General features: G+C 42.8%; 2 protein-coding genes and 1 long non-coding RNA gene across 3 annotated transcripts; all 3 read right to left on the reverse strand.

Moving 5' to 3' along the window:
• Window positions 1-310: 310 nt before the first annotated feature.
• LOC113581454 lies at window positions 311-1,994 on the reverse strand. The gene is made up of 3 exons (XR_003411069.2): window positions 1,795-1,994; window positions 852-986; window positions 311-649 (listed from the first exon to the last, which is right to left on the reverse strand). It is a non-coding gene; the product is annotated as an uncharacterized LOC113581454 (long non-coding RNA).
• Window positions 1,995-2,202: 208 nt separating this feature from the next.
• On the reverse strand, window positions 2,203-6,741 carry LOC113581486 (fibrillin-1). The gene is made up of 4 exons (XM_027016657.2): window positions 5,914-6,741; window positions 4,345-4,470; window positions 2,935-3,057; window positions 2,203-2,351 (listed from the first exon to the last, which is right to left on the reverse strand). Exons 1-4 carry the CDS (start codon window positions 6,437-6,439, stop codon window positions 2,203-2,205), a joined length of 924 nt encoding a protein of 307 aa, XP_026872458.2. The 5' UTR covers window positions 6,440-6,741.
• A 3,441-nt stretch (window positions 6,742-10,182) lies between these two features.
• ppef1 (protein phosphatase, EF-hand calcium binding domain 1) lies at window positions 10,183-22,983 on the reverse strand. Its single transcript, XM_027016623.2, has 18 exons — window positions 22,864-22,983; window positions 22,318-22,403; window positions 21,920-21,952; window positions 19,702-19,829; window positions 19,359-19,419; window positions 17,586-17,767; window positions 17,020-17,134; window positions 16,385-16,431; window positions 15,785-15,951; window positions 15,606-15,642; window positions 15,317-15,466; window positions 14,739-15,068; window positions 14,237-14,422; window positions 13,634-13,776; window positions 13,404-13,510; window positions 13,151-13,314; window positions 12,804-12,888; window positions 10,183-12,530 (listed from the first exon to the last, which is right to left on the reverse strand). Exons 2-18 carry the CDS (start codon window positions 22,397-22,399, stop codon window positions 12,331-12,333), a joined length of 2,217 nt encoding a protein of 738 aa, XP_026872424.2. The 5' UTR covers window positions 22,400-22,403; window positions 22,864-22,983; the 3' UTR covers window positions 10,183-12,330.
• Between the last annotated feature and the right edge of the window lie 120 nt (window positions 22,984-23,103).

The raw sequence follows: 23,103 nt of genomic DNA on the forward strand, positions 1-23,103 counted from the left end.
AATGAATACACATGGAAGACACGCAAATCTTGTTTGCATCCTCACACGAACACTCACGCCTTAATGGTGCAAGTGTTACACGAAATATCAGGTATTTGAAAGATCCACTCATAACATTATTAGTATATTCAAGTGCTGTGCCAAAGCTTACGTATAAATATGGACTCATAACATTGGTACATACTTCAAGTGTTCTTGAGTGAAAAATGTCACAGTTTGAAGATGGGGGGGGGGGGGGGCAAACATTTTGTTACATTAATGTTTGACTAGTAGTTTATTCAGTGCACTAGTCATAATGATCCATTTTACTGCCAGTTGGCAACAGTATAATATGGGACACAGAGTCTTTAGTAGTAAATGTTCAGATTCTCCAGCTGTGAAGCTTGTGTACAAAAAGTCAAGATTATAGACTAAAAAACAAACAAACAGTAGTGCTTCCTTTTTCCTGTTTATGAGTGAATTGAATGATGAACAAGAATACCTTGTCTATGTTAAGAAACGGTCCTTTGTGAGTTGTGGACTGCCTGGCACGTTCTTCTGTTGTAGGGAGAGAGGTGGAAATTTTTTGGACAGGCACATTTGTAGCCGCCTCTGTGGTTCACACAGGTGTGGGAGCATCCCCCGTTCTGCTGCGCGCACTCGTTAACATCTGAGGAAACGGCAGAGGAAGAACCACATTCTACACAAATTGGCAGAGCATTTCAGAACCTTCAGCTAAAGCTCTTAGGGGTTTTTTAAAATCCATTTTAAGAGATTGAATCTTATCTAGACTGGTTACTGTAGGAACTGCACGTCAGAGATTTGGCCCAGTGTTGGTGAATGGAGTTGGGTTGAGGTATGAGTGTACTGACCCCTGCAGCGATGTCCACCAGGAAGCTGTGTGTATCCCCTTGGACAGATGCAGTGGTGGGTACCTGGCAGATTTACACATTTCCATTCACATCTGTCTGGCTGGTTCTCCTCTGTCTCCTTACATTCATCAATATCTGAAAAAGATCCACAAACTAGCAGGTCCTGCAAGGCATGAATACCTCAGGCTTTCAAGTTGTTATGCAGCGCTGATGAATCGTCTTTTATAACCAAGAGTCGCAACTAAGAACATCTATGCTGGCCTTGAAACAGTCTAAGACGGTTTTAATTACTGTCTGTGTAAGTCTTTTCTCTCTTAAGATTTGCTACTGTTGTAGGATATACAGACTTATTACTTTCGATTCAGTAACTGAGACAGAGCCATATTGAGTGGGGCTGCATTTTGCCCTGATAAGAGCTATCTGTGATGTGGCAGTGACTCAGCATGGCTGCTGGAGCAGCCTGGTGTTTAGGCTGAGCATGCAGACTGCAGGGCTTCCTGCAGGGCTGGTGCATGGCTGCCACTTCCCATGGGTGTGACGTTCCAGTCCCAGAGTTGGTCAGTTTGTTTCGCCTCCAAACCTGCTTCATCCACCGTAGGCCACCTTCTGGTGAGGTGTCTTGTGTTGTTTTCATCGTACATCTTTTTGGATTGCTGGATTTGAATGTCTCAGTAACTCTTTGCTCTGGGTGATGCCCCTTACACTTATGATCATGCTACAAAGGCCATTAAATCACACTCCTGGCTCATGCTCTGTAATCTGCTCAGCATGCAAGGTAACCGTGGGAACAAAGACACTGCTGTATGCATCTGTTTAAGTAGTGACACACCATTTGTGTGGGGGCAGTTTCTTTTATCTTGAGTGTGTAATATTCTGTACATTTGTTACATTTGTTGTACACAGTAATCCACTGCTGGGTGAAGTTATTATTGCTGCTACATACCGACACAGTGTTCTATAGTTGAGTTTCCTACTGGTGCATCCAAGCGTTGTTTCCGGTGTCCAGGCGGACACTCTGAGATGCAGGCTCTCCCGTCCCCAGCTAGCTGGTATCCATATGGACAAACACAGTGAAACCAGCCTGGGGTGTTCACACATGCACCCTCACATGGCCCCTGACCCCCATTCTCTATGCATTCATCCTTATCTACACAGGGGTACAGGAAAGAAACATACAGCTCAGGAAATGCTGAAAATCAACATTTAGCCTAAAACGCATTACATTAAGTATTGCATATTAAAATCCCAAGCTCCTGTCCATCTCTGTTAGATTCTGGTTCAATAAAACTATAATTTTGCCATGAAAATGTGACAAAAGTGCCCAAAAATCCCATTCAGACACTCAAACACATCAGTGTTTGGACTGCCACCGACCTTCACAGCGTCCGTCAGGGTTCAGACTGTGTCCTGGAGGACAGCGGCAGAGGAAGCTGCCCAGCGTGTTCACACAGCCAAACACACAGCCAACTCTGTCCATGGCTACTGCACACTCATCTACATCTGGGGGACAGAAGCGGCCCAGCGTCAGGAACAGGGCCGTCAGCAGCACAGCCGCCAACACACTGTCACGCCTGATATCATGCGGCACAACACGGTTATATTGCATAACTATAGAAAATGCAACTCATAGTATTACAAATCTGTTTTTAAAAGATTCTTCCAGCACTAAGATCCAAATTATCATCTGATAGTCTTACTGAGCAATTAAAATAATAAACATGTTTCTGCTTAGGTTCCGTTTCTGGAGAGAGAGATTTGGAAGAAATGGGACCCATTAGTGTTTCCTATACTGAGCAGTATGATGTAGTTTCTAGTTCCTTCAGCTTTGTACAATTTTTGCAATTTGTTTTCATTTGCAAATTTGATACTGGATAAATAACCCTGCTCTGGCAGACTCTTGGCTCTTAATTTTGCTGAGACAAGTTTACAATCTGGACTGGGTCTTTACATCAATTTTAACCGCATAAGTGAATCCTGCTGTGAATAATCTCTGTTTTTACTCTCTTGCACATTTCACTGGCAAAATATATGCAGTAAAACTGTAGAGCCCAGACAGATAATACTTCTGTGAGGAAGAGCTCACCGGAGCAGGACATCCTGTCTGCAGACAGCTTGAATCCATGCCTGCAGCTGCACCTGTATGAGCCCAACATGTTTTCACAGACCTGCTGGCACTGGTGCAAACCCTCCACACACTCATCCAGATCTACAAACCAGACACACGTGCAAGCACACGCACGCATGCGCACACACACAGTTACAGGTTATGTTTGGTTTAAAGAAGGAATGTTCAGACAGATACACAAACAGATTTGTAAAACAGCATATGCAATACATGTCAGTTTAACTGCTGTTATATCAGTTACAGGAATTGTGATTCTTCAGGTGGAGCTCACCCTAGTGTACCCAGTGTAACTGTCATTCTTCAGGTAAATCTACAGACTGCGCTACTTGCTCCAATCACATGGAGCCTGATGGATGGAGGCTTTTTTTTTTTAAACAAACATTCAGTATTCTTAAATGACTGAGCTGGGGTACTCCAGATGTACTGAGTCAGCTGTACTTTTCACAAGTGTTACAGATGGACAGGAAAACAAATTATAACATAGCATATCATCACATTAACTGGAAGACAAATAAGTATACAGATATATCATTCATTAACTATAATCAAGCATATCAGTGACAGGCATGTCAAAGTTATTGAGACACTGACAGAAAATGTCAGAAGTTCAATAATACATTTTCAAGCAAATGAAATGTCAAAGTTTTAATTCTTTCCTTTAATGTAGCGTACATGAAAATATACCTTGGGACAAAATTGACTGCATGGAATATCCTCAAATACAAGTGTCCCAGCTCATTGTAATTCTAGAATCACTGATTGCTGCTTTAGGTGAAAGAGCAACTGCAGCAAACTATGTGCCACATGTGCTGCGTCTTACCTAAGTGGCGCCACTCTAAGCTACAACAACCCTGTGCTGTGGGTCAAGAATTCTCAGCCCCAGGGCAGCTCTGAAAAGGTGACAGGAACTGAATTTATGAGGTATTTAATCACTGAACCCAGGGGGTACAGATGGATTCCTAACATGCCCCTAAAGGTATGCTAAAGGCAGCTGTTAAACTGGTGCCATGACCCTGATATCTCTGGATTTAATGGAATGAGTAAAATAGAGCGTAATCACCCAAAGTGTCTGTTAGCCAGGCGTATACAAAATAAGGAGGGGTGGTCTGGGACCAGGCCGTGTCCATGGTGAAGGATGAGAAGTATAGGCTTTTCAGCTCCAGCCCAAGCAACCTGCTGACCTGAACAGTTTCAGGTTTTCCTTTCTCTCTGCACATTTCATTCAGAATCTGCTTTCAAATCTTTTATACATATATAGCCGTGTTTGTGTCGAAACATAAGTAACATACATAAAGTCATAAGAGCGTTTACTACATACTGAAAATGTAATGAGTGTGTGTGCGCGTGTGTGTGTGATACGTCTCTCACCACGACAGGTGCGGTGGTCCTGCAGCAGCAGGAAGCCAGGCTGGCAGTGACACTCAGCTCGATTCTCATGACTGACCTGGCACACCTGAGAGCAGCCACCATTGTTCAGGGAGCAGGGAGTCACCTCTGCAGGTACGCAAACACATGGCTAGTATCAGAAACACAAAGAAAACTGTGTTTCTCTCTCATTGGTATCTACATATTCCCCTTGATATTGCCTTACTGATACATGTAGCTCTCTCATCCATGTATCCAGTTATGAATAATTAGCTACTGGTTACACTGCAGTAAACTCACTTATCTGCAGGGTGAGGGGTAGGCAGTGGGCTGAGATTGGTAATGTTACAAGCTACAAATACACGGAGAATTATAATTATATATATACACACACACTTTTTTTTTTTTTTCCTCGCAGGGGAACAGACATGACTAAACACTAACAATAATAAGAAATGCAGCATGAAGAATGATTTAATCATCAGGTCTAAATACAGTGAGCATTACATAAACCTATTGTAAAGGGCAACAAGTAATACATTTATCCAATAAATACTATGATTCTAGGGATGCAGAACCAGTAGAAGACATTGAAGTGTCTTCAAACTGTTAAACAGTGGTGCAGACTAGCATAGTATTTTCTGTTTTAAACAGCATATGGAGAAAGACTGAATGTGTGTTCCATGAAGGTTCCAAAAACAGATCATTTCCCTCAGAAAGGCATGTCCGGATATGTTCTGCTCTCTTTCTCTCAGTCCTCGCTAATGTATTTACCTTATGAAGAAACTGCAAAAGCAAGACTGGTGGACGGGTTGACATCGCCCTGGCCACTTAGACAGCACCTGTTACATATTTGCCTGTCTTTTTACATTCAACTACACGAAAGCGATATAGACAGATTTTGAAAATGCCTGCTGTAATGGGTGAGAGAGAGACTGAGGTGATGCTGTAATGGCCAACAGTGAATATTTCCTGTCCTCATCTTCTGTTCAGTTTACAACTTGAGCTTTCTGGATTAAAATCATTCTACAGGTCTTTTTCACACTATGTCATGGAGTGAAACCAATAATTAAAGAGAGAGGGAAGTAGAGATTGCTTGTGTGTGTGTGTGCGTGCACGTGTGTGTGTGTGTGTGTGTGTCAGTGAGTGAACTGGGGGTACAGTAGCCACTTTATTGCTACCTATTTACTATAGGTTTTATAGTAAATAACATAATTAATCCACTAAACTAAAGACATCCTACGAGGTTTCATTACTAAGGACATGGCAAGATACGGAAGTCACCATCTCTCTCATTGTAACAATATACCTCATATGGGAAAGGCAATCACTTACTCCTCACGCTGTTAACATTAAGACAATAAACGCTTAGCCAACTGTCCACAGGGGCACCACAAAAGTCCTTAAAACAAAAAACTAGAATCTTAAGAATTCCCATTTAAATTACCTAAATAATATGATATAGTAATATAGTAAATGTAACATGAATTTGGACAACAAGCCTTAAGTTAATTAGTATGTTAGAGCCTTAAGGAAAATAATTTAAAGAGTTCCAATTCAAAGTAGGCTTACCAATACACATGGGTGTGGCTCCGCTCCACTGTCCGTCATGTAGACAGTAGCTGTATACGTCCCCATTGGCCAACGTGTAACCAGGGTAACAGGCGTACTGGATGTAATGCTTGTACTGGAATGGTCCGGGGTTGATCATCGTACGGAAATAGAATGTCCCGTGAGCAGGCAAGGGAGGGTAGGGACACACAGGCCTTCGTATCCTGACCGGGACTCCTGGGAGCTTTGGAGTTGTGAAAGGGAAACTGGACCAAGCCAAGGACTCAGGCACCTGTTTGCCTGCTGTACTGGGGCTCTCCACATTCCCCTGATTTTGAGTGTCGGCCACTGATGCCCTGTTTTTACAGATTCTATCTGATCCTGAAATATCATTTAATACTCCATCTATATTACCCATCATCAACCTATGAGCATCTACGGGTGCTGCAGAGTCTTCACCCACTGCTGTCTGCTCTCTCGCAGCCTTGGTCACTGCTGGGTAATGTAAATATGCATCTGTGGTAGTAACATCTGGAGATCTCGTCATATGGAGGGCAGGGCCCAGCCTGGTGGCTGCTGTCAGCACCTCTGTCCTGGGCAGTAAATCTTCTTCAGCCCTGTCTGCTAGAGCTGTCTGCGGGAGAGCTTCTCTATCATGCGTCACAGCTGTGACAAATAGGGGAGAGTTCACTGTAAAAGGTTTTGGAGACACTAACGAGGTAAAGGATTCAGATTCATCTGTAGACACCGGGAGCTCAGGAGTGCTAACTGGAGAAGGGGTCCTTTCTTTGTGTTTAACGTGCGGGGAATGTGGGATTTTAGGTTGTAGTGAATTTCTAATGTTACTGGATAAAAGAGCCTCCTTTAGCATTTCCTGAGACCCTGCAGTCGCGTCTTCCCAGGCAGTTTTGTAATGAGAGGTTGTGTTGAATCCATATGAATGCAGATGAGCATGAGTTGTCAGATCTGTGTTCGGACCCGTTCTTGCTGACGCGCTCATGACTGGCAGATGTGTGACTAAACCTTTGTGAGGTCCATGTATTGTTGAAGTGAAAGGGGTTTCTCTCTCACCAGCATTGGTTGGTGAAGAAAACGACTGATCCAGGAGGCTGGATGACGTTTGTGCTTTCTGCTCATTTATCACTGCAGTATCCAGTGTAATGGACTCTGTGGACTTCGATGACAAGGTAGCAGGTGATAAGATCATCAAGGCTGTTGGAGAATTCACCAGAGCCAGCCGTGAGATGGCTAGGGGATTTGCATTTCTTGCAGGCTGTTGTGGAGTGTCTAGTTTGGTGCTGGTCTCTTTGAGCCCTGCAGACTCTCTGTTACTTTGTGTAGTGGGTTTATCAAACCAGAGTTTTTTTGGAGGTTTATTTTTTGCCAGGTCTCCAGTCAGGAAGGTTTTGGGTTGTGACACCCCAAGTAGAGAGGGTTTCAGAGGTGTCTCCTTTGAGGCCGTGTTGGAGACAGTGCTGAAAAGGCTTCTATGACTGGGCAGAATATCTGGGTTCAGCTCCAGACTGGCTGCGTACAAGGACGTCTGCTTCAGCTGGAAAGAGCTCATAATGTCTGACTCTACAAAACAGAGACCATTGTCTAGGTTGTTGCAAAACAGATCTGAGAGCTGCTGACATGATTTCTGATTGAGGCTTTAGAAAACCCTTCCTGAATATCCTAGCAACACTCAACAAAAACCTCTACTAGCTTCCTTTTATTGCTGAAGACTACTGGAGAAATATGTTTACTTAGATCATAATTAAAGAAATTTTTTAAAAATGTTTTTCTAATCTCATTTACTGCAGCTCTAGTGCCTTGTTGATTAAGACAAAAGAAATGGAGGCATTTCCCCTCTACTTATAAAATGATGGAAAAACTGATTAACATAAAACTAAGTAACATATCAACTTAATAGAAGCCTAAAGACAGTTACGGGGTTTCCTCAACCTATGCCTTTAGAGGCAAAATATCTGAGGTCACCATTACTGTGCCTTAGATCAGTGACTTTGTCCCTTCTTTGGTCAGTACAGCGATATTATTGTCTGTAGACTACAACAGAAACACAATCAGTAACTAAAATAAAATAAAATACAGAAGTATTCCATTATTAGTCCAGTGGAACCTACTTGGTTTTAATGAGTGCATAGTCCATGTGTTGAGTTTGTGGTTACACACCTTTGCATACGGGTGTGCTGCCATTCCAGTTGTCACCCTTGCAGTAGAGCAGAGAAGAGCCGAAGAGCCTGAAGCCCCTGTCACAGGTGAAGCGCACGAGCGAGCTATCCGGAGAAACCAGCGTGCTGCCGTGTGTGAGCTCAGCCAGGCTGGCGCATCCGGGGGCTGGGGTCAGGGGTCAGAGGTTTGAAGCCACTAGACAAATCACACTATGCCACTAATAAAGTAATACACAACGCACACATCCACACCTCCCCCACCCACCCGGCAAACCACTAAAACACACCTGAACCAACAAACTACATACAGCACACTACTGAACTACCTCCTGAAGTTGAATAGCAGCAGTGAAGCCACTCAGTACATTAGTACTGTAAAATTTCTTCAAACACAATATTAAATATGTTTATCAAGGCCCTATGCAAAACACCAACTCAAACATTAACATGTGTTACTACATGTGTGAGCCAAAGTGCAGGGAAATGGTCCAATTATAAGAGTGTGATATTCAGTGTGTGAAGACTGACCAACACACAGTGGCGGCTCTCTGACCCACTGGCCAGACACACAGCTGCTCGTGCGAAAGCCATGAATCCTGAAGCCTGGGTTACAGCTGAAGGTAACATACAACCCTCCGTACCGAAAAAAGGTGCGTCCGTTCTCAACATGCCTCAAGTCACTGCAGCCAATATTGGCAGAACCTTTGATAAAAGTAACGTCACAAGGTTATCGCATATACACATTCAAAAAGCTAGTACACTTGATTTTTACAATGGAATACGCATGTTGGACACCAAACATGTAGTATCAATCAAATACAACAGCATATATAGGCAATATTTATTCTCTCTCTCTCTCTCACACACACACACACACACACACACACACACACACACACACACACACACACACACACACACACACACACACACACACACACACACACACACACACCATCCTCTTGGAGGATTCCACTGGGCAGTGGCCACTCTGAAGACCCTTACCTGGCACCAGTGCCCAGTGCAGGGTGAGCAGGGCAGGAAGCAGCATTGCTCCAGTAGCCCCCGCACACATCCAGATGCAGACTCCAAATGCTGGAAGGGCAACTCTCAGAATAACAGCAGTCTAAACACGAGAGTCTCATCTAACAGGAGAGTTCCATCTAGCACGAGAAGCCCTGACCAACAGAGAAGTGGAGGAGCCCATCTAACAGAAGAGCAGGAGGAGTGCTTATCTAAGGGGGCTGGGCCCAAAATAACACACTCAGCTTCTCCCTGAACACACCTCTCATCACAGGTAGAAAAAAAAAAATGGACCGATGGATATACCTTCACAGGGATAAGACACAATCTTTCAAATATTTGTAATTCTACACATCATACTGTAATACTGATAAAGTGGTAAACTGAATCGAATGTGTCAGTAGAAAAAAATCCCTATTTCTAAATGTTTTAATATTAACTATTCACACTGCAGTTGCAGTCTAAAGACAGTGTACAAACAAACAAACAAAAACAGCTATTAGAAACATTTTTGCAAGTGAAACTTTGATTCAGGAAGCTAAGCACTTGAGTAAAGCAGATATGTGCAGTGCAGTAGGGTTAAGGGTCAGGGGTCTGGGTCTGTGTAGCACAGACAAGCAGATACCTGCCTCGTCCAGTATGACAAACAGGATGTGCAGATCATGGTGCCTCTGATGGCAAACCCAGAACATAGTGAAAATACACTACAAATCCCACTGGTGTTACCATTATTAGAAAAGCATTTCCAGTAGTCTAGACTCAGAAGAGACCAGGAGCAGCTGAAACCCAGTGTTCAAGAATTATAAGAAGTGTGTTAGATTAAGATTACCATGACTGATTGCTATTGATCAGTCTTGTACTGCCTCTTTTTTTTTTTTTATCTGTTTATCTTGCCAGCATTTCTCCTGCCAATACTTTCTCTCTGATGGGGAATGTGGAGTGCTTACTTACAAGCTGCCTCATGACACATCTTCTGGGCGCACACACACACACGCACCAAACTTTTTCTCAGCTACCCCCCACTGCTGTGCACACCTGTGGTCATGAGACAATGGTAATTTTGGCAAACGGTAACCCTGACAAAGCAGGCTGTTTCAGCATTAAGGAACTTTTAATTTGGTTATACATATTTTTTTGACTAATGCTGGGCTATGCAACAGAATTATAACTTACAGATAAACGTATTACGTTTTACAAGCATTAACCTTTGCCTGCACCCATTTCCATTGCTGGTTGTAGGTAAGCAGGGCAGGAGAAGTTAAATACCATAACTAAAACCCCAAGATACACATTCACGCATACACAAATTCCACATTCCAAGATACCATACTTGTCTCTTGGCAAGGGAATTAGAGAACCTAATTTATTTATATCAAAGGTCATTTTGATTATACATTTTAATACACCATTATATTTCCAGTGGGTCAAAGGTTTACATATACCAAGCTGACAATCTTTTGAAACAGTCTGAACGATTTCAAGAAATTGATGTAATGACATTCAGAAGTTTCTGATTGGCCAAATGTCATAACAGAGTTAACTGGGAGTGCACCTGTGACTGTGTTTAAGGGTCTACCATTAGAACAAGTGCCTATTTGCCCTGTAGATCATGGGAAAAGCCAATGTGCTTCAGCTAAATCCTCAGAGAGAAATTGTGGACCTGCACAAGTCTGGTTCCTACTTATTTCCAAACACTTGAAGATACCACCAGCATCTGTAAGAACAATTGCATGCAAAAATCACTATGTAGACCTAGCCTTTTGGAGAAATCTCTGGTCAGATTAAAAACAAAAACTGAACAGTTCGGCAGCACCATGTATGAAGTGTGAGACTTTTAATCCAATGACCACCACCCCAGCTGTGAAGCATCATGTGGAAGCATTTCACAGGAAGCAAGACCGGTGTACTTCTAAAAATAGATGGTATAATGGAGGAGGATTATCTAAAAATACAGAAGAAAGAACTGAACATATAAGCCAGAAAGTTCTACCTGGGTTGCAGCACAAATGAAAGCCCCCAAATCTGTTACAACCTTGTCTGAGAGAGGACGTTGTAATAAAATGGTTAGCTGAATAAAGTGTAAATGTGTAAACGTGATGCAGGGGTTTTGAAGAGGCAAAACATATAAAAATATATCTCATGACAGAGATATACAATATCAAAAGAGCCAGAGACAAAATACGAAGTGTATCGTGCTCATCAAATACACAGCTGATGCAAAGAAAGGGTAAAAAGACTTTAGGAGTAGCCCAGGCCAAACCATCCAAACACTGACAAACCTACCAACAACAGAGCAGATGATGGCGTTCTACCCTAACTGTCATGCCAACCATACATATTGACAAATGCCACGTTGACTAAATCCCAAATGACTGGTATTGTATAAAAACAGATATATACAATATTTACAACCTTGAAAAGCTTAGTGCATGTAAACATTTGGCCTCAACTACACCTGCTTACACACATTTAAAATACCAGTACAAGCTGTGGCAGCACACGCTCACCCCATAATTACAGACATCTCACACAGCCGTTGTAAGAAAAGATGTATAGAAAATGTTTCCCAAGTGTGATGTAGCATGCCAGTCCAGAAAGGCACACCTATTCACCTGTTCACCTTTACGCTGGTAAAACAGAACCTGGAATACCATTTTTAACTACATTCTACCTGCTCCATCACCCATCTAAAACACCAAGGTTGTACATGTGCTAACATTTGTTCAAATTTATATAGTGAACTTGACCAGGCAGATTCAAACTCCAGCCCTGGGCGGAATGATGGCTCGTGTCTTCCACATGCTCCCATTTAATTCAGCTCAGTTAATTTTCAAGCATTTATTAAACTGAACCAAATGTATAATAGCAGTCCTCTGCAGAGCTATGGACTATTCACTTCCTGAATCTAGGCAACTAAATATTACTCACCTACTACACATTTATGAGCAGAGAGGAGTGTCACTCAAAGAGGAATGAACACAACAAAAAAAAGATTAAATAAAATAAAAAAAATTAAAAAAAGAAAACAACTAAACAGAGCAGCTCACTCCATCTTTGAGCACCTGAGGCAAATGCAAATACGATTCATGTGGATTTAAAAAAAATCACTTCAAATTTTGCTAGTCATGCACAGACAATCACATATTCTCTTAATGAATCAAAACAAATCACTAGTTGTTTTGTCCTTGGCATGGGTTAGTACATTTGTGTGTGGAGGAAGGGGTGTGTGTGTATGTGTGTCTCAGCCATGCTGCTGCTCTTTGATGTCCAGCTTGTGCACAACTCGGAAGGCCTCCAAGAACTCATTGAAGTCAATGCTGCCGTCCTTGTTGAAGTCGATGCTGCGCGCCATGTCATCTATTGCCTTGTCGTCCACGTCCATGTTGAGGTGGGAGCTGAAGAGTTTCCAGGTCTGGCGGAATTCCTCGATGGAGATCTGACCTAAGAGAGGAGGGGGGAAGGGACAGGAAGCAATGCAGGGAGTTTAAAACCAAAACTGGGAATCAGTGTCACCAAGTGGCCAGTTTTTAATACTACAACTACTACTAGAACAACAAGGAACAACCGTCCCACTACATCTCACAATATTAGCCCGTACCATAATATCTGTCTGGAAGAGCAGAGGGAATTCTAAAGGAACAACAGTTTTGTCACTGCTGAACAGGAACTAAACACCAGTTTAGTCACCCAACATAATTAAAAAACAAAACTGACCTGAATGATCTTTGTCTATGATATTGAAGATGATCTCAAGGTCGGTCCGATACCGACACAGAGTTTCTGCCAAGTTCGGAGCCACCTGCATGTGTACAAAAAAGAAAAATAGATAACTAAAGGAAAATAAATAAATAGATATGCTTCCCAAAAGAAGCAGTGGCTGCAAACGAGCAGCTGACGTGAGAGGAGGAATGTGCAGGCTTGCGTGTGAGAAGAGTGTGTAGGTGGGGCCTGTGCAAGTGTGAGTGTGTGAAATTAGCAACCGATGTGAGAGGAGTGTGCAGGCGGGTCACATGCGTGTGTGCGTGTCTGGCAAGTAGCTGAGAGGCATGTACAGGTGGGACCTTAGGGATAGGTTGTCCAAGGCTGATGCTGTCAAAGCACGACTCGTACTCCACGTCTCCGTCAGGAGCCAGCTGCACGAGGCGTGGCCGCAGTGTTCGCCAGGGAAGGTCTAACCTCAGGACAGAATCTACCACCTGGGTCCACTCTGCAGTGGAAATCTTTCCTGAGAGGAGAGAGACAGAGAAAATTAATAGCAGTGATATGATCTGCTCTAGTAAACTGCACATGTGAAGTTCACCAGATGAAGCCCACCTGTGTTGTTGACGTCATGCTGCTGAAAGGCAGTCATGAGCTCAGAGCGATGGGCAAACAGCTTCTCCTGCAGGGCCTTCAGAGCTGAGCTTTCTGCTACACTCACCCTGAAACACACACACACACACACACACACACACGTACAGGACTGCACATGCACATACATGCGCACGCTCCCCTCCACCTCCTGTGCCTGTCTGCAGGCCTGGTGACCTTTGAGCACAGCGTACCTCTGCTGCAGTGTCAGCTTCCTGGTACAGCGGCTGACCTGGTACTGGAAGAAGTGTGGGACGAGCTCGGGGCCCAGCTTGACATAGGCGCCGCGATTACTGCCCTCCTCGTAGTAGTTAGAGGCAGAGAAAATTGTGATCACCTTCAAAAGGAAAAGCACCACAGTTAAGAGAGAGTGCAAGACAGTCGCCCTGTAGAAAGACCTCTAGTGTATATTAGAAAGGCACTAAGACCTAAGTGTTCATAAAGAGTTGTGTATTTCCACAACCATGCACAAGAGGGCACTGTAGTCAATAACTTGTAAATCAACTGTTTTTAAAAAATTAAGGTCTAGGTTGAAATCAGAAACTTTATATCAATACTTCAGTTTTATCAGATTTTAGTAAAAAATTAAGCTTCAGGTTATCCTTGCTTTTATATGATGAATCACATTTCAAAGGAGCACTATATGAAGGAAGATCTAAATTATATGTGTATTAATACACTGCACTCAAATCTAGCACTATATAAAGACACTCAGCAGAGTAGGTGTGTGTGTGTGTGTGTGTGTGTGTGTGTGTGTTTAGGGTTGCATGCGCGCGTGCTATAAGACAGTAGGAGACCTGTCCGTTATGACAGAGCTCATAGCCGTCCTGTTTACACTCGTGGGACCGGATCAGCAGACACAGGCCATGTTTTCTTAGTAGCTGCTCGGTCACGTCTGGCCCGAAGTAGCAGCCTCCACCCCGGAACGAGTTCGGACTGCAGCCGTTCTGGGTCTTTGGGTCACTCCACAACACGTCCACGACCTGCAGCCCACAGAGAGTCAAACATGGCACGTCCACAAAGCCAGTACACCGCGGTGATGAATTACAGCCCAGAGCAAAGATCAACCTAAAGTCAAACATAACAGAGAGTCTACAGTGCTCATTAACATGCTAATTAGATACCACACATGCCCAAAGTCAGCACAAAGTCACTCAGAATCACAAGTACAACAGTAATGAACTCCATCCCCAAGCGGTTGTACACTGAACAGTCAAACATAACCCATCCACTGTAGACCCCCCCCACACACCCCCACACACACACACACATATATATTGCAGTACAATTTTGCCTCACCTGTTTCCACTCCAGTTCGTCCCTGGGAGGCTGAGGCGGGGCGAGGGAGACAATGGAGTCCAGGAAGGGAACCTGCAGCATGGAGGTGGGGCATGGTGTCCCTGGTGAGGGCGGGCGATGGTGCGGCGAACACACTGATGGCGTCGACGAGGAGGAAGAGGAGGAAGAGGAGCTGCTGCTCGGGCGGGTGTGGTGGCCCTTCCTCCTGTGAGGGACGTGGCCGGTTGAATGAGGGCTGTGCAGTCTGGCCCCGCCTCTCTGTCTGGTGCTGCTGGTGCGCACGTCCTTGCGGTCCACGCTGCACTTGGGCAAGCGTAGTGCCGACTTCACCTGCGGCACACGGAGTAACGCGGCTACATCACAGTTCTATATGCGACTCCCTTCAGGAGCTGCTGACACTGGTCCACATGCTCAGGAAAAATGGGTTAGACCCCTCACTCACTACCTGTCCCCTACCCACCCTCCTCTCTCTGGCCAGCTCTCCATCAAGGAATTGTGATTATGATTAATAACTGATACATCGTGCAATCCTTAAAGTAAAGTCCAAGGATTCCCAGGCACATCTCTGGTCGACTCACCTTGTGTCTTTTTACAGTGTTCAGGAAGTCCAGGTCAGTGTGGTCGGAAAGGCCACCGTGAACAACGAGGACTTTGTTATCTATGACGGTGGCGATGGGGAGCAAACTGAACACATCCTGCAGCAGCTGGAGAATCTCTCTGCCATGAGTCTGCAGTGCCAGAACAGCAATGTTATGAGCTGTTGTTCAAGTAACGTCCATCAGGTGGCAGTAGGGTACAGAGTTTACAAACGTGCATTTCGCAAACCAAGCAAACCAGAGCAAAAACAAACAAAAAGCCAAAACTTACTTTATATTTTTGCATAACCTCTTTTGTAAAGCCATATCTGAAAGGTAATGAAAGGTGTGCAGGTTTTAGGGTTGTTGTGTTTTCAGTACGTGAAAACCCATACAATACAAGCAGGGCAGTGCACAGAAATGCTTTGTGTGTGCAAGTAGCTGTGCAGGTCAGGGTGGGCTGCGAGCTACCTCAGGTTCATGATGTGGTCCTCATGGTTGCCTCGGTTAAGATGCATGTGGTCTGGGTACAGGAGCAGGAAAGCAAACAAGATGATGATGATCTCGATGGATTTCTTCCCCCTGTCCACAAAGTCTCCGTTGAATATGTAAGGATTCTCAGCAGATGGGAGACCATTCTACGGAATATAAATGAAACCTAATTTTAATAAAAACCTTCGGCCGATGGAGTGTCACTAAAATACATCTAATAATTAAGCTGATCTTAATTAAGATGCGTTACGGTGCGGTACAGTGGATTTCAAGTTTGCTCATGCTTAAAGTCATGATATCTGTGCAGATGTAAAAAGAAAGAAACTATGGGATATTAACCAAATGACCTTGAATTTTTAAACTTATGAATTTTAATGTTGAATTTTAAAGGTTAACACTACTACTGCTAAGAATTTAGTTAATTCATTCTGTGTTTTAAAAGGAGCTGAAATCTTTGGGAGTACTTTCATATGCAAACATATCCGCCAAAAGCTCATAGTTGACAAGAGCTATTCATGACTATGAAAAACTTCACAAGAAATCTGATGGTGACAGCTGTTGTATTTAAGATGAAGTTACCTTATAAAATATAAGCAGTAAATCATCCAGTCTTCCATGCAGGTCACCTGCGTGAAAAAGAGAAGGGCCACCTGATACTGCTCCTCCATATCTACCACTCTGGAGAATTTATCTAATCCACTCGCGCCAGTTAACTAAGGCCTTCAGAACATCTGATGAAGGTATGGAACTCAACGTTGCAGGGTCGGATATTTCCAAAACCATTAGAAGCATCACTGACCTAACATAAAGACACTTATTAGCATATTATTACAATTAGAAAGGACCATTTCGTTTTGGGCTCTTGTGTGTCTGGAAAATCAAAACCTTTTTTATTTAGAGTAATCACATGCAGTGTTTCAATGCAAGAATGCTGTGATTGATAGTGTCACGTGTTAATTTGATATGAAGCTCTGAGTGTGTCTGAACAGCCTCCAGTTTCCCCACTGAGGAACCCATTGAGGTGCAGTGAAGTGGATGACACTCTTCTTAATTCAGCAAACACTTCATACATGCATTCAAAATAGAAAACATCTTATTAAAATGGCAGAAGCGATGCTTGATCATAAAAAAACAGGAAAAAAACAGCAGTAAATCAGAACCACGGGGTGCAGCCGAGCATCCAGATGGGGAGCTGTATCGTGCTGGTACCATACCACAGATTGTGATCTCTTTGGCGTAGGAAGACGACACATAAATGACATTCGGCATCTGTTTTAAGAACTTCTGTGTCTTGTCGAGTAGCTGTAGTACATATTTGGCATGGAGAGTCTAGAGAGGAGAAATACAAAGATTGACTCTCACTCATCCACATGGCTCTTAACAAATGTGCAGTGTTGATGTTTTCAAATGTCAAAGAAATTAATTATCACTTCAGTGCAAAATCTCATGAGAGATTTTCCCACTGGAATTCTCTGCCGGATTAGATCACACTGTTCTCTCTCTACAAAACTGCCTGTTGGCTCAGTATGTACTCTCACAACCAAGTAAAAAGGCAATTAGGTTAACAGTTTTCCGCTGTAACAGAATACTTCAGCTGTTTTAAGGTGTTCTATCACCCAACCCAGCTAATTATCCTACACTTAGCATAAGCTCTTTCATAAGCGTCAGTTGGTTGACCAACGATCAGCGGATCAGTTCCCTGAGCACTAGCTGCAGTGCCCCAACCCTCAGTCTCAGTGTCTTGCAATGACCCCTTAGTTAAAGTTGCAGTGTGTTGTACCTGTTGCTCCTTGAAGGCGCCGAGAAGGGCGTTGGTGTCGGTGACACTCAGAGGGAAGGAGAGGTGTGGGCCGCTGTAAGACTCGGGCACTAAGATATGCTCATACCTGCACTGCCTCTGATCCTCCACCACCGGGTCCACGGCCGTGTCCACAGCCGGGTCCAGCAGATGACTGATCAGATCTCGGGGAGGGAATCAAAAAGTGGGTTATTCAGTACATCACAGGAGTGTATGGACTGTACTTAATATAAACAGAAAAAAAAAACCATACTTTAAAGCACCTAAAGAAAAAGGCCATACCACAACAGAATTAACAGAATTAACAGAATTAACATCTGTTTAAGAAGGTAATATAGTCTACAAAATAACCACAGAACATATTTTTAAAATCCTGCTTGATATCAGCTACTGTATTTGAGTTACACGTGATTCTGGATACTGTTTTCACATATTCATCGCATTATGAGTCTTTAGTGTGAAGTCTGGCACTCAGAGGCCTGTTCTCCCCCATCAACACCTGGGCCAGCACACTTCAGACTCAATAGTGTTCATTCATGCACTGAGGTTTGTGGATAGCTTCTCTATTGTGCCATTCTTGAAAATGTAAATGTGCAAGGAGTATCACAAATCTATTTGAAATGGTCCAGGCATCAGGAACAGCTGTTTCCACTAGATGGTTCAGTACAAACACTCCTGTGTCCATCTGAAAGCCTCTCAGATGTGCTTTCTCAGTTAGATGCTAATCAACAAATGTAACTTTGCTATGAATTAATTCACCCTAACAATGCACTCAGAGAGTAAGCCTTCACACCAAAGGTGAACATGTAAAGATCTGACTGTATTGTAGTGTACAATGACAACTGAACTCTAATGTGTCAAAAATAGGAGCTATGCAAAAGACAGGTGACATCAAACTCAAGACACCAATCTTGTGATTAGCTCCCTTGTAGTTGCACTAAAATTCTGGCTCTGCACAAAGCACTGTAGAGTATCATGTTCTACAGACATGCACCACCATTAACAGAACAGGAATCCTACAATCAACACATATACCAGTTCTAATTTCTAATGCTTTGGTCATTTCCATGGAAATTTATGGTCATCCAATGCTTTTGAGCATCACCTAATTCATCTGACATGCTTCTAGATTCTCCTGATAGCTCCAACACGTGTTCTCTAGCTGTGTTTAAATTAAGCCAGGGATAATTGTCTGCTGTAATCCCTCAGCCTGAGTATGGAAGCAACCTGCTGCTTCCCTGGCACCTTCCACAACACCACAGCTGAAAATGGGATCTCCCTGGGTTGCTAAGCAACTGTGATTCACCATATTTTTTATTTATTTATTTTTTTACAATTATTGAAAAGAAGATGAGTATTATGGTCTAAGAGAGGCCTGGTTGTTTGATATTAGAGTGAATAGAGCTAATGGTATTTAAAAGCTTTATGTGCATGTGTGCAGATAGGGGTTTCCAAACACTTTACTTAGAGTTAGAATTTTAATATGGCTGCTGAAAGAACATCAAACAATTCATTAGGGTATAAACAAATCATGGGGTTTAGCATGTAAGACTGGATCCAGACAATATTATATTCAATATCACAGCATAGTGCTTTAGCCCACACTCTATACTTAATGTTTTTAGAGGATATTGATATTTTAAATCAAATGATCATTATTAGCCACTGAATATGGTGTACACTGAGCAAGGTGAATAAATAAAGGTTCCAACACAAAGCATGGTTATACTATTGTCCAGTTTAAAATGACAATACCTGGTTCTTTCCCATTCAGCTGACTGAAGTTATCCAACATAAAACTGAAGAAACTGGAAAGCTTTAGAAGTGGTAAAAAAAAAAAAAAAAAAAAAAATGTCATAGGACATTCAAATTACCGAAATACAGAAGAGAATCCAAGCTGCAAAAACAAACAAACAAAAAAACAAAAAAAACAATAAATAAACCGCCACACATTAGGTATGTTACAACTGAAAGTGCAAATCAGCGGAGTGGATAATTAGTGTGAGGACTTAAACATTGGGATTCTTTGAAGCTATTTCTTATGGCTTGTCTGAGCTCAGCAGTGATGACAGCCTTGTGCTGTGATATGAGGCTTTACCTGCAGCTGGTCCTGTTCCCCTGCGTACTCTATAGACTGAAATATGTTCCATGTATAGCGTCTCCTCATCTCCAGCCGGGCAATGTAACGTCTGTACCATCGCTGGATCAGAATGGCTGCCTTCATCGCTATATAAGTGCACATCACAAACAATATGAGTGTCCCCGGAAAACTAGGCTCCAGTGGAGTTTGAAGGGCCACTCAAACTCTACTTTGACTTTAGTTTTACTCCAAGAAAGTCCCCATATATGGACAGAGATTGTTCTGGAGTATTACCAGTCAGCTGTTCATTGTTTCAGAAAAGCAGCAGTGCACTCACAGGGACACTTCCTCACAGAGTTATCACAACATTATCACAGTAGTCTGGAAATGCTATGGTTAGACCAGGTGCTGTTCAGATGCACCTATTAAAGTTGACATAATGACACTTAACTCTTGCAAAACACACCGGAACACAGAGGCAGCACTAAATATAGATGACGCCTCTTGAGGTCCCCAGTCACGGCTGCTAATTAATGGAACTGCTGAGAGTGCAGAGATGAAACAAGAACAGTGGATGTAGGGAGGAGCCGACACCAAACAGCAACCACTTACGGACGGCGCAAACAGGAAGTGTGTGGTCTCAGACAGCAGAATCAGAAAGGGAGACCAGTCACAGAAAATACAGTCAGAAAAGAAGTGCCTGGGTAGGCTTGGACCTGTTTTGAGTCTTCTGATTTCACCAGTATATATGGAGTGACTCATTTCTTTTGTCTTTTGGTGCTAGCTACATTGCGGCAGCTTATTCCACAATTAGGAGTAAAACAACTGAATTTGAACAAATTTAAATGTCAAGCTGCTTATGTTCAGCCTAAAATTAGAACAGATATAAGAACCAAAAATTTGAACAATGATGAGGACAGACGAGTGACCATGAAGTTACATGTGTCATGACATTTAGCTCTTATTTTTACAGCATTTGGCAGACAGCCTTATCCAGAGTGACTTATATAATTATCAGCATGACAGAACATGTACACTATGGAAAATAAGGCCATGACCTTGGTGTTTATAGAACCGTGTTCTATATGTTCCATCAGGTGTGCTACAAGAACACACTAGCTGGAAAACCATGTGGTTAGCATCAAAACCTTCATCTTTCCTGTTTTAAATCAGAAGCTTTATTTAAGCAGTATCAATGAGACTGATGTCACATTTCCATGACGCACACAATCTAGTGACTGCATGTTAATGTCTCTACAGAATGGTTTGTGATAAATGCAGTGGATGCAGATTTACATGTACAATGTAAACTGCACCTGTATTTTCCTAATGAAAAAAATCTGGTGGGCTCCACTCAGTCACTTACTGATTTCTCTAGTTTTTGTACAGGGTAATGGGAACTGTGCTATGACAGTTCAAGCCATTTATTCATAGATTTCAATAGTTATGGCAATATTCCTGTATCTTTAACAATTAAAAATTGAAATATTTGTGACCTTGAAAAATAGACACAAGTCTGTGCAGTCAGTGGGCCTGCAGTTTAATCCTACTACATTTCCATGAAGATTAGGATACAGGTGCTACAGATTAGTATTTATGAAAGGAGGATTGATAAATGAACAAGTTGAATATTACATGGACCCCTCACGTGATGCCTGAACTGCATTAATTGAAATACTGATATGAATTTGTTTACAGCTCCAGTCAGGCATTGCTGAAACTGTTACATAGATGATGCATGAGATGTTACTACCCAAATACACAGTTCTGAAACACATTTTATAGTTTAGTGGAGACCCTGTCATTCAAATGTTCTGTTATTTGTAATATAGAAAACAAAAAGGAGCTGCATGAAGTTATACCATACAACTGAAGGAACACAGGTCAAGCCCACCCATCAAGGCCAACTCTATTCAGCACTTCCTCAATGTCATCATACCTCCTCATTAGGTGACACCAACACCTAAGTGGGATATCTGCAATAGTTTGTCTTACACACAAGGGCAGTTTCAAGCTACCTCTACTTGAAATTCAGTATTCAAATCTAATAATTGCATGTCATTGGTATCACTGCTCAAATATAACTATACAGTTAAAAAGCAGAAATAAGAATAGAGTTGGCCCTTCATTGCTGCAAAACTCAGGAAAAACTTAAGTTCAAGAGGACAGAACAGTACTGGCAAGCATATATTGACCAACGCCAGACTACTGTTGAAGGAGACAGGCCAGGGCTTACTCAGGGCTGGGCTGCACTGCTTGGCAGACATATCTGCATGGGGAGGAAGAGAGTTCACACCTTGTTCACTTGGGTTAAGAAAATGGGAGGTCTGGTCCATTTCTCTTCAGTCTTCAAAGCCATATATGCACTAATGTTGGACCAACAATCATACAATGACATTTCTGAGTGTAAAAGTCTGAGAAGTGACCAAGCCATATAAAACATGCCAGCAGTTGAAATCAAAGTTTGAGGCTGAACTGCACTTTAAGCAGATTCTAAATAAATTTAAGGAACACATGACAAGTCATGAAGTTGCTGGATGTGTGGGCTCATCACACCAAAAACAAAGTGAAGTGCAGTAAAATGCTACAATGTTTTGCCATCAAAAGATGGGACTAGGTACACCATCTCCTTACCGAATTCTGTAGGCCTTCCTTGGTTCTCAGTGGTTATTGAGGTGCCGCACCCCATGATGGCAACGTTGTTTCCTTTCTGCATGTGTCTCAATAGTCAATACCAAGAAAAAAAAAATTAAAGCCAAACTACACAATATACACATACACAAGAAATGTGGAAATGTCAGTGCAACTAAATGACGGTGTTCCGATTCGTAGCACACCAGTAGAGCAAAATCAGTGAAGAACGGCGTCATGTGGCAATAAACTCGTACTACTTTTAGCCCAGGGCCCTTAAAGCCTTAATTCTTCATACACAAGGGTTAACCGTACCACATACATTTAAGGTCAGCGATAGGATGAAAACTGGAGTAGAGAACACCCGTCAATGATGAGATTTAGCATTACTCAGTTTAAAGTAAAATAGTAAAAGAACTTGTCGACGGAATTGAGCTTCGATGGTGCCGTCTGATATTTTAAAGAAGCAACCCTGCGAAACTGGATGACAAAATTAAGTAACCGTCAGCTCCAAGAGTGTGTGAACTTGAGGAACATGGTCACTCCTACCTCAGCAGCCGTTTCGTAGCCGGGAGCACAGGAGAACGCGCACCAACTCACCCCACAAAACCGCAGGAGACGGAACTAGATTTTCCACAAAACGTCTCGACCCTGAGTTCACGGGAGTTATAACGCGAACGGGTAAACCGAAACCAGACTAAACTGAGGTGAGGTACTCGCCACAGGTGTCGGCTAGTCAGTCAGCTGTTTGTGCGGCTACAGCTGCTGACGCGCGCACAGCTGTCAGTG

This window comes from Electrophorus electricus, chromosome 21 (assembly GCF_013358815.1).
Source record: "Electrophorus electricus isolate fEleEle1 chromosome 21, fEleEle1.pri, whole genome shotgun sequence".
Lineage (NCBI taxonomy): Eukaryota > Metazoa > Chordata > Actinopteri > Gymnotiformes > Gymnotidae > Electrophorus > Electrophorus electricus.

Bases quoted from the DNA above. Each gene is read 5' to 3' on its own strand.
- LOC113581486 (XM_027016657.2), bottom strand. From the start codon at position 6,439: ATGACGAGATCTCCAGATGTTACTACCACAGATGCATATTTACATTAC. The intron at 3,058-4,344 runs GTGAGAGACGTA...TCTGGTTTGTAG, and splicing joins GGACCACCGCACCTGTCGTG to ATCTGGATGAGTGTGTGGAG. The intron at 2,352-2,934 runs GTGAGCTCTTCC...TCTGTCCCCCAG, and splicing joins AGACAGGATGTCCTGCTCCG to ATGTAGATGAGTGTGCAGTA.
- ppef1 (XM_027016623.2), bottom strand. From the start codon at position 22,399: ATGCAGAAAGGAAACAACGTTGCCATCATGGGGTGCGGCACCTCAATA. The intron at 19,830-21,919 runs GTAAGCCCTGGC...GCACTTATATAG, and splicing joins GCAGTGCAGCCCAGCCCTGA to CGATGAAGGCAGCCATTCTG. The intron at 15,643-15,784 runs GTAGCTCGCAGC...ATTACCTTTCAG, and splicing joins GACCACATCATGAACCTGAG to ATATGGCTTTACAAAAGAGG.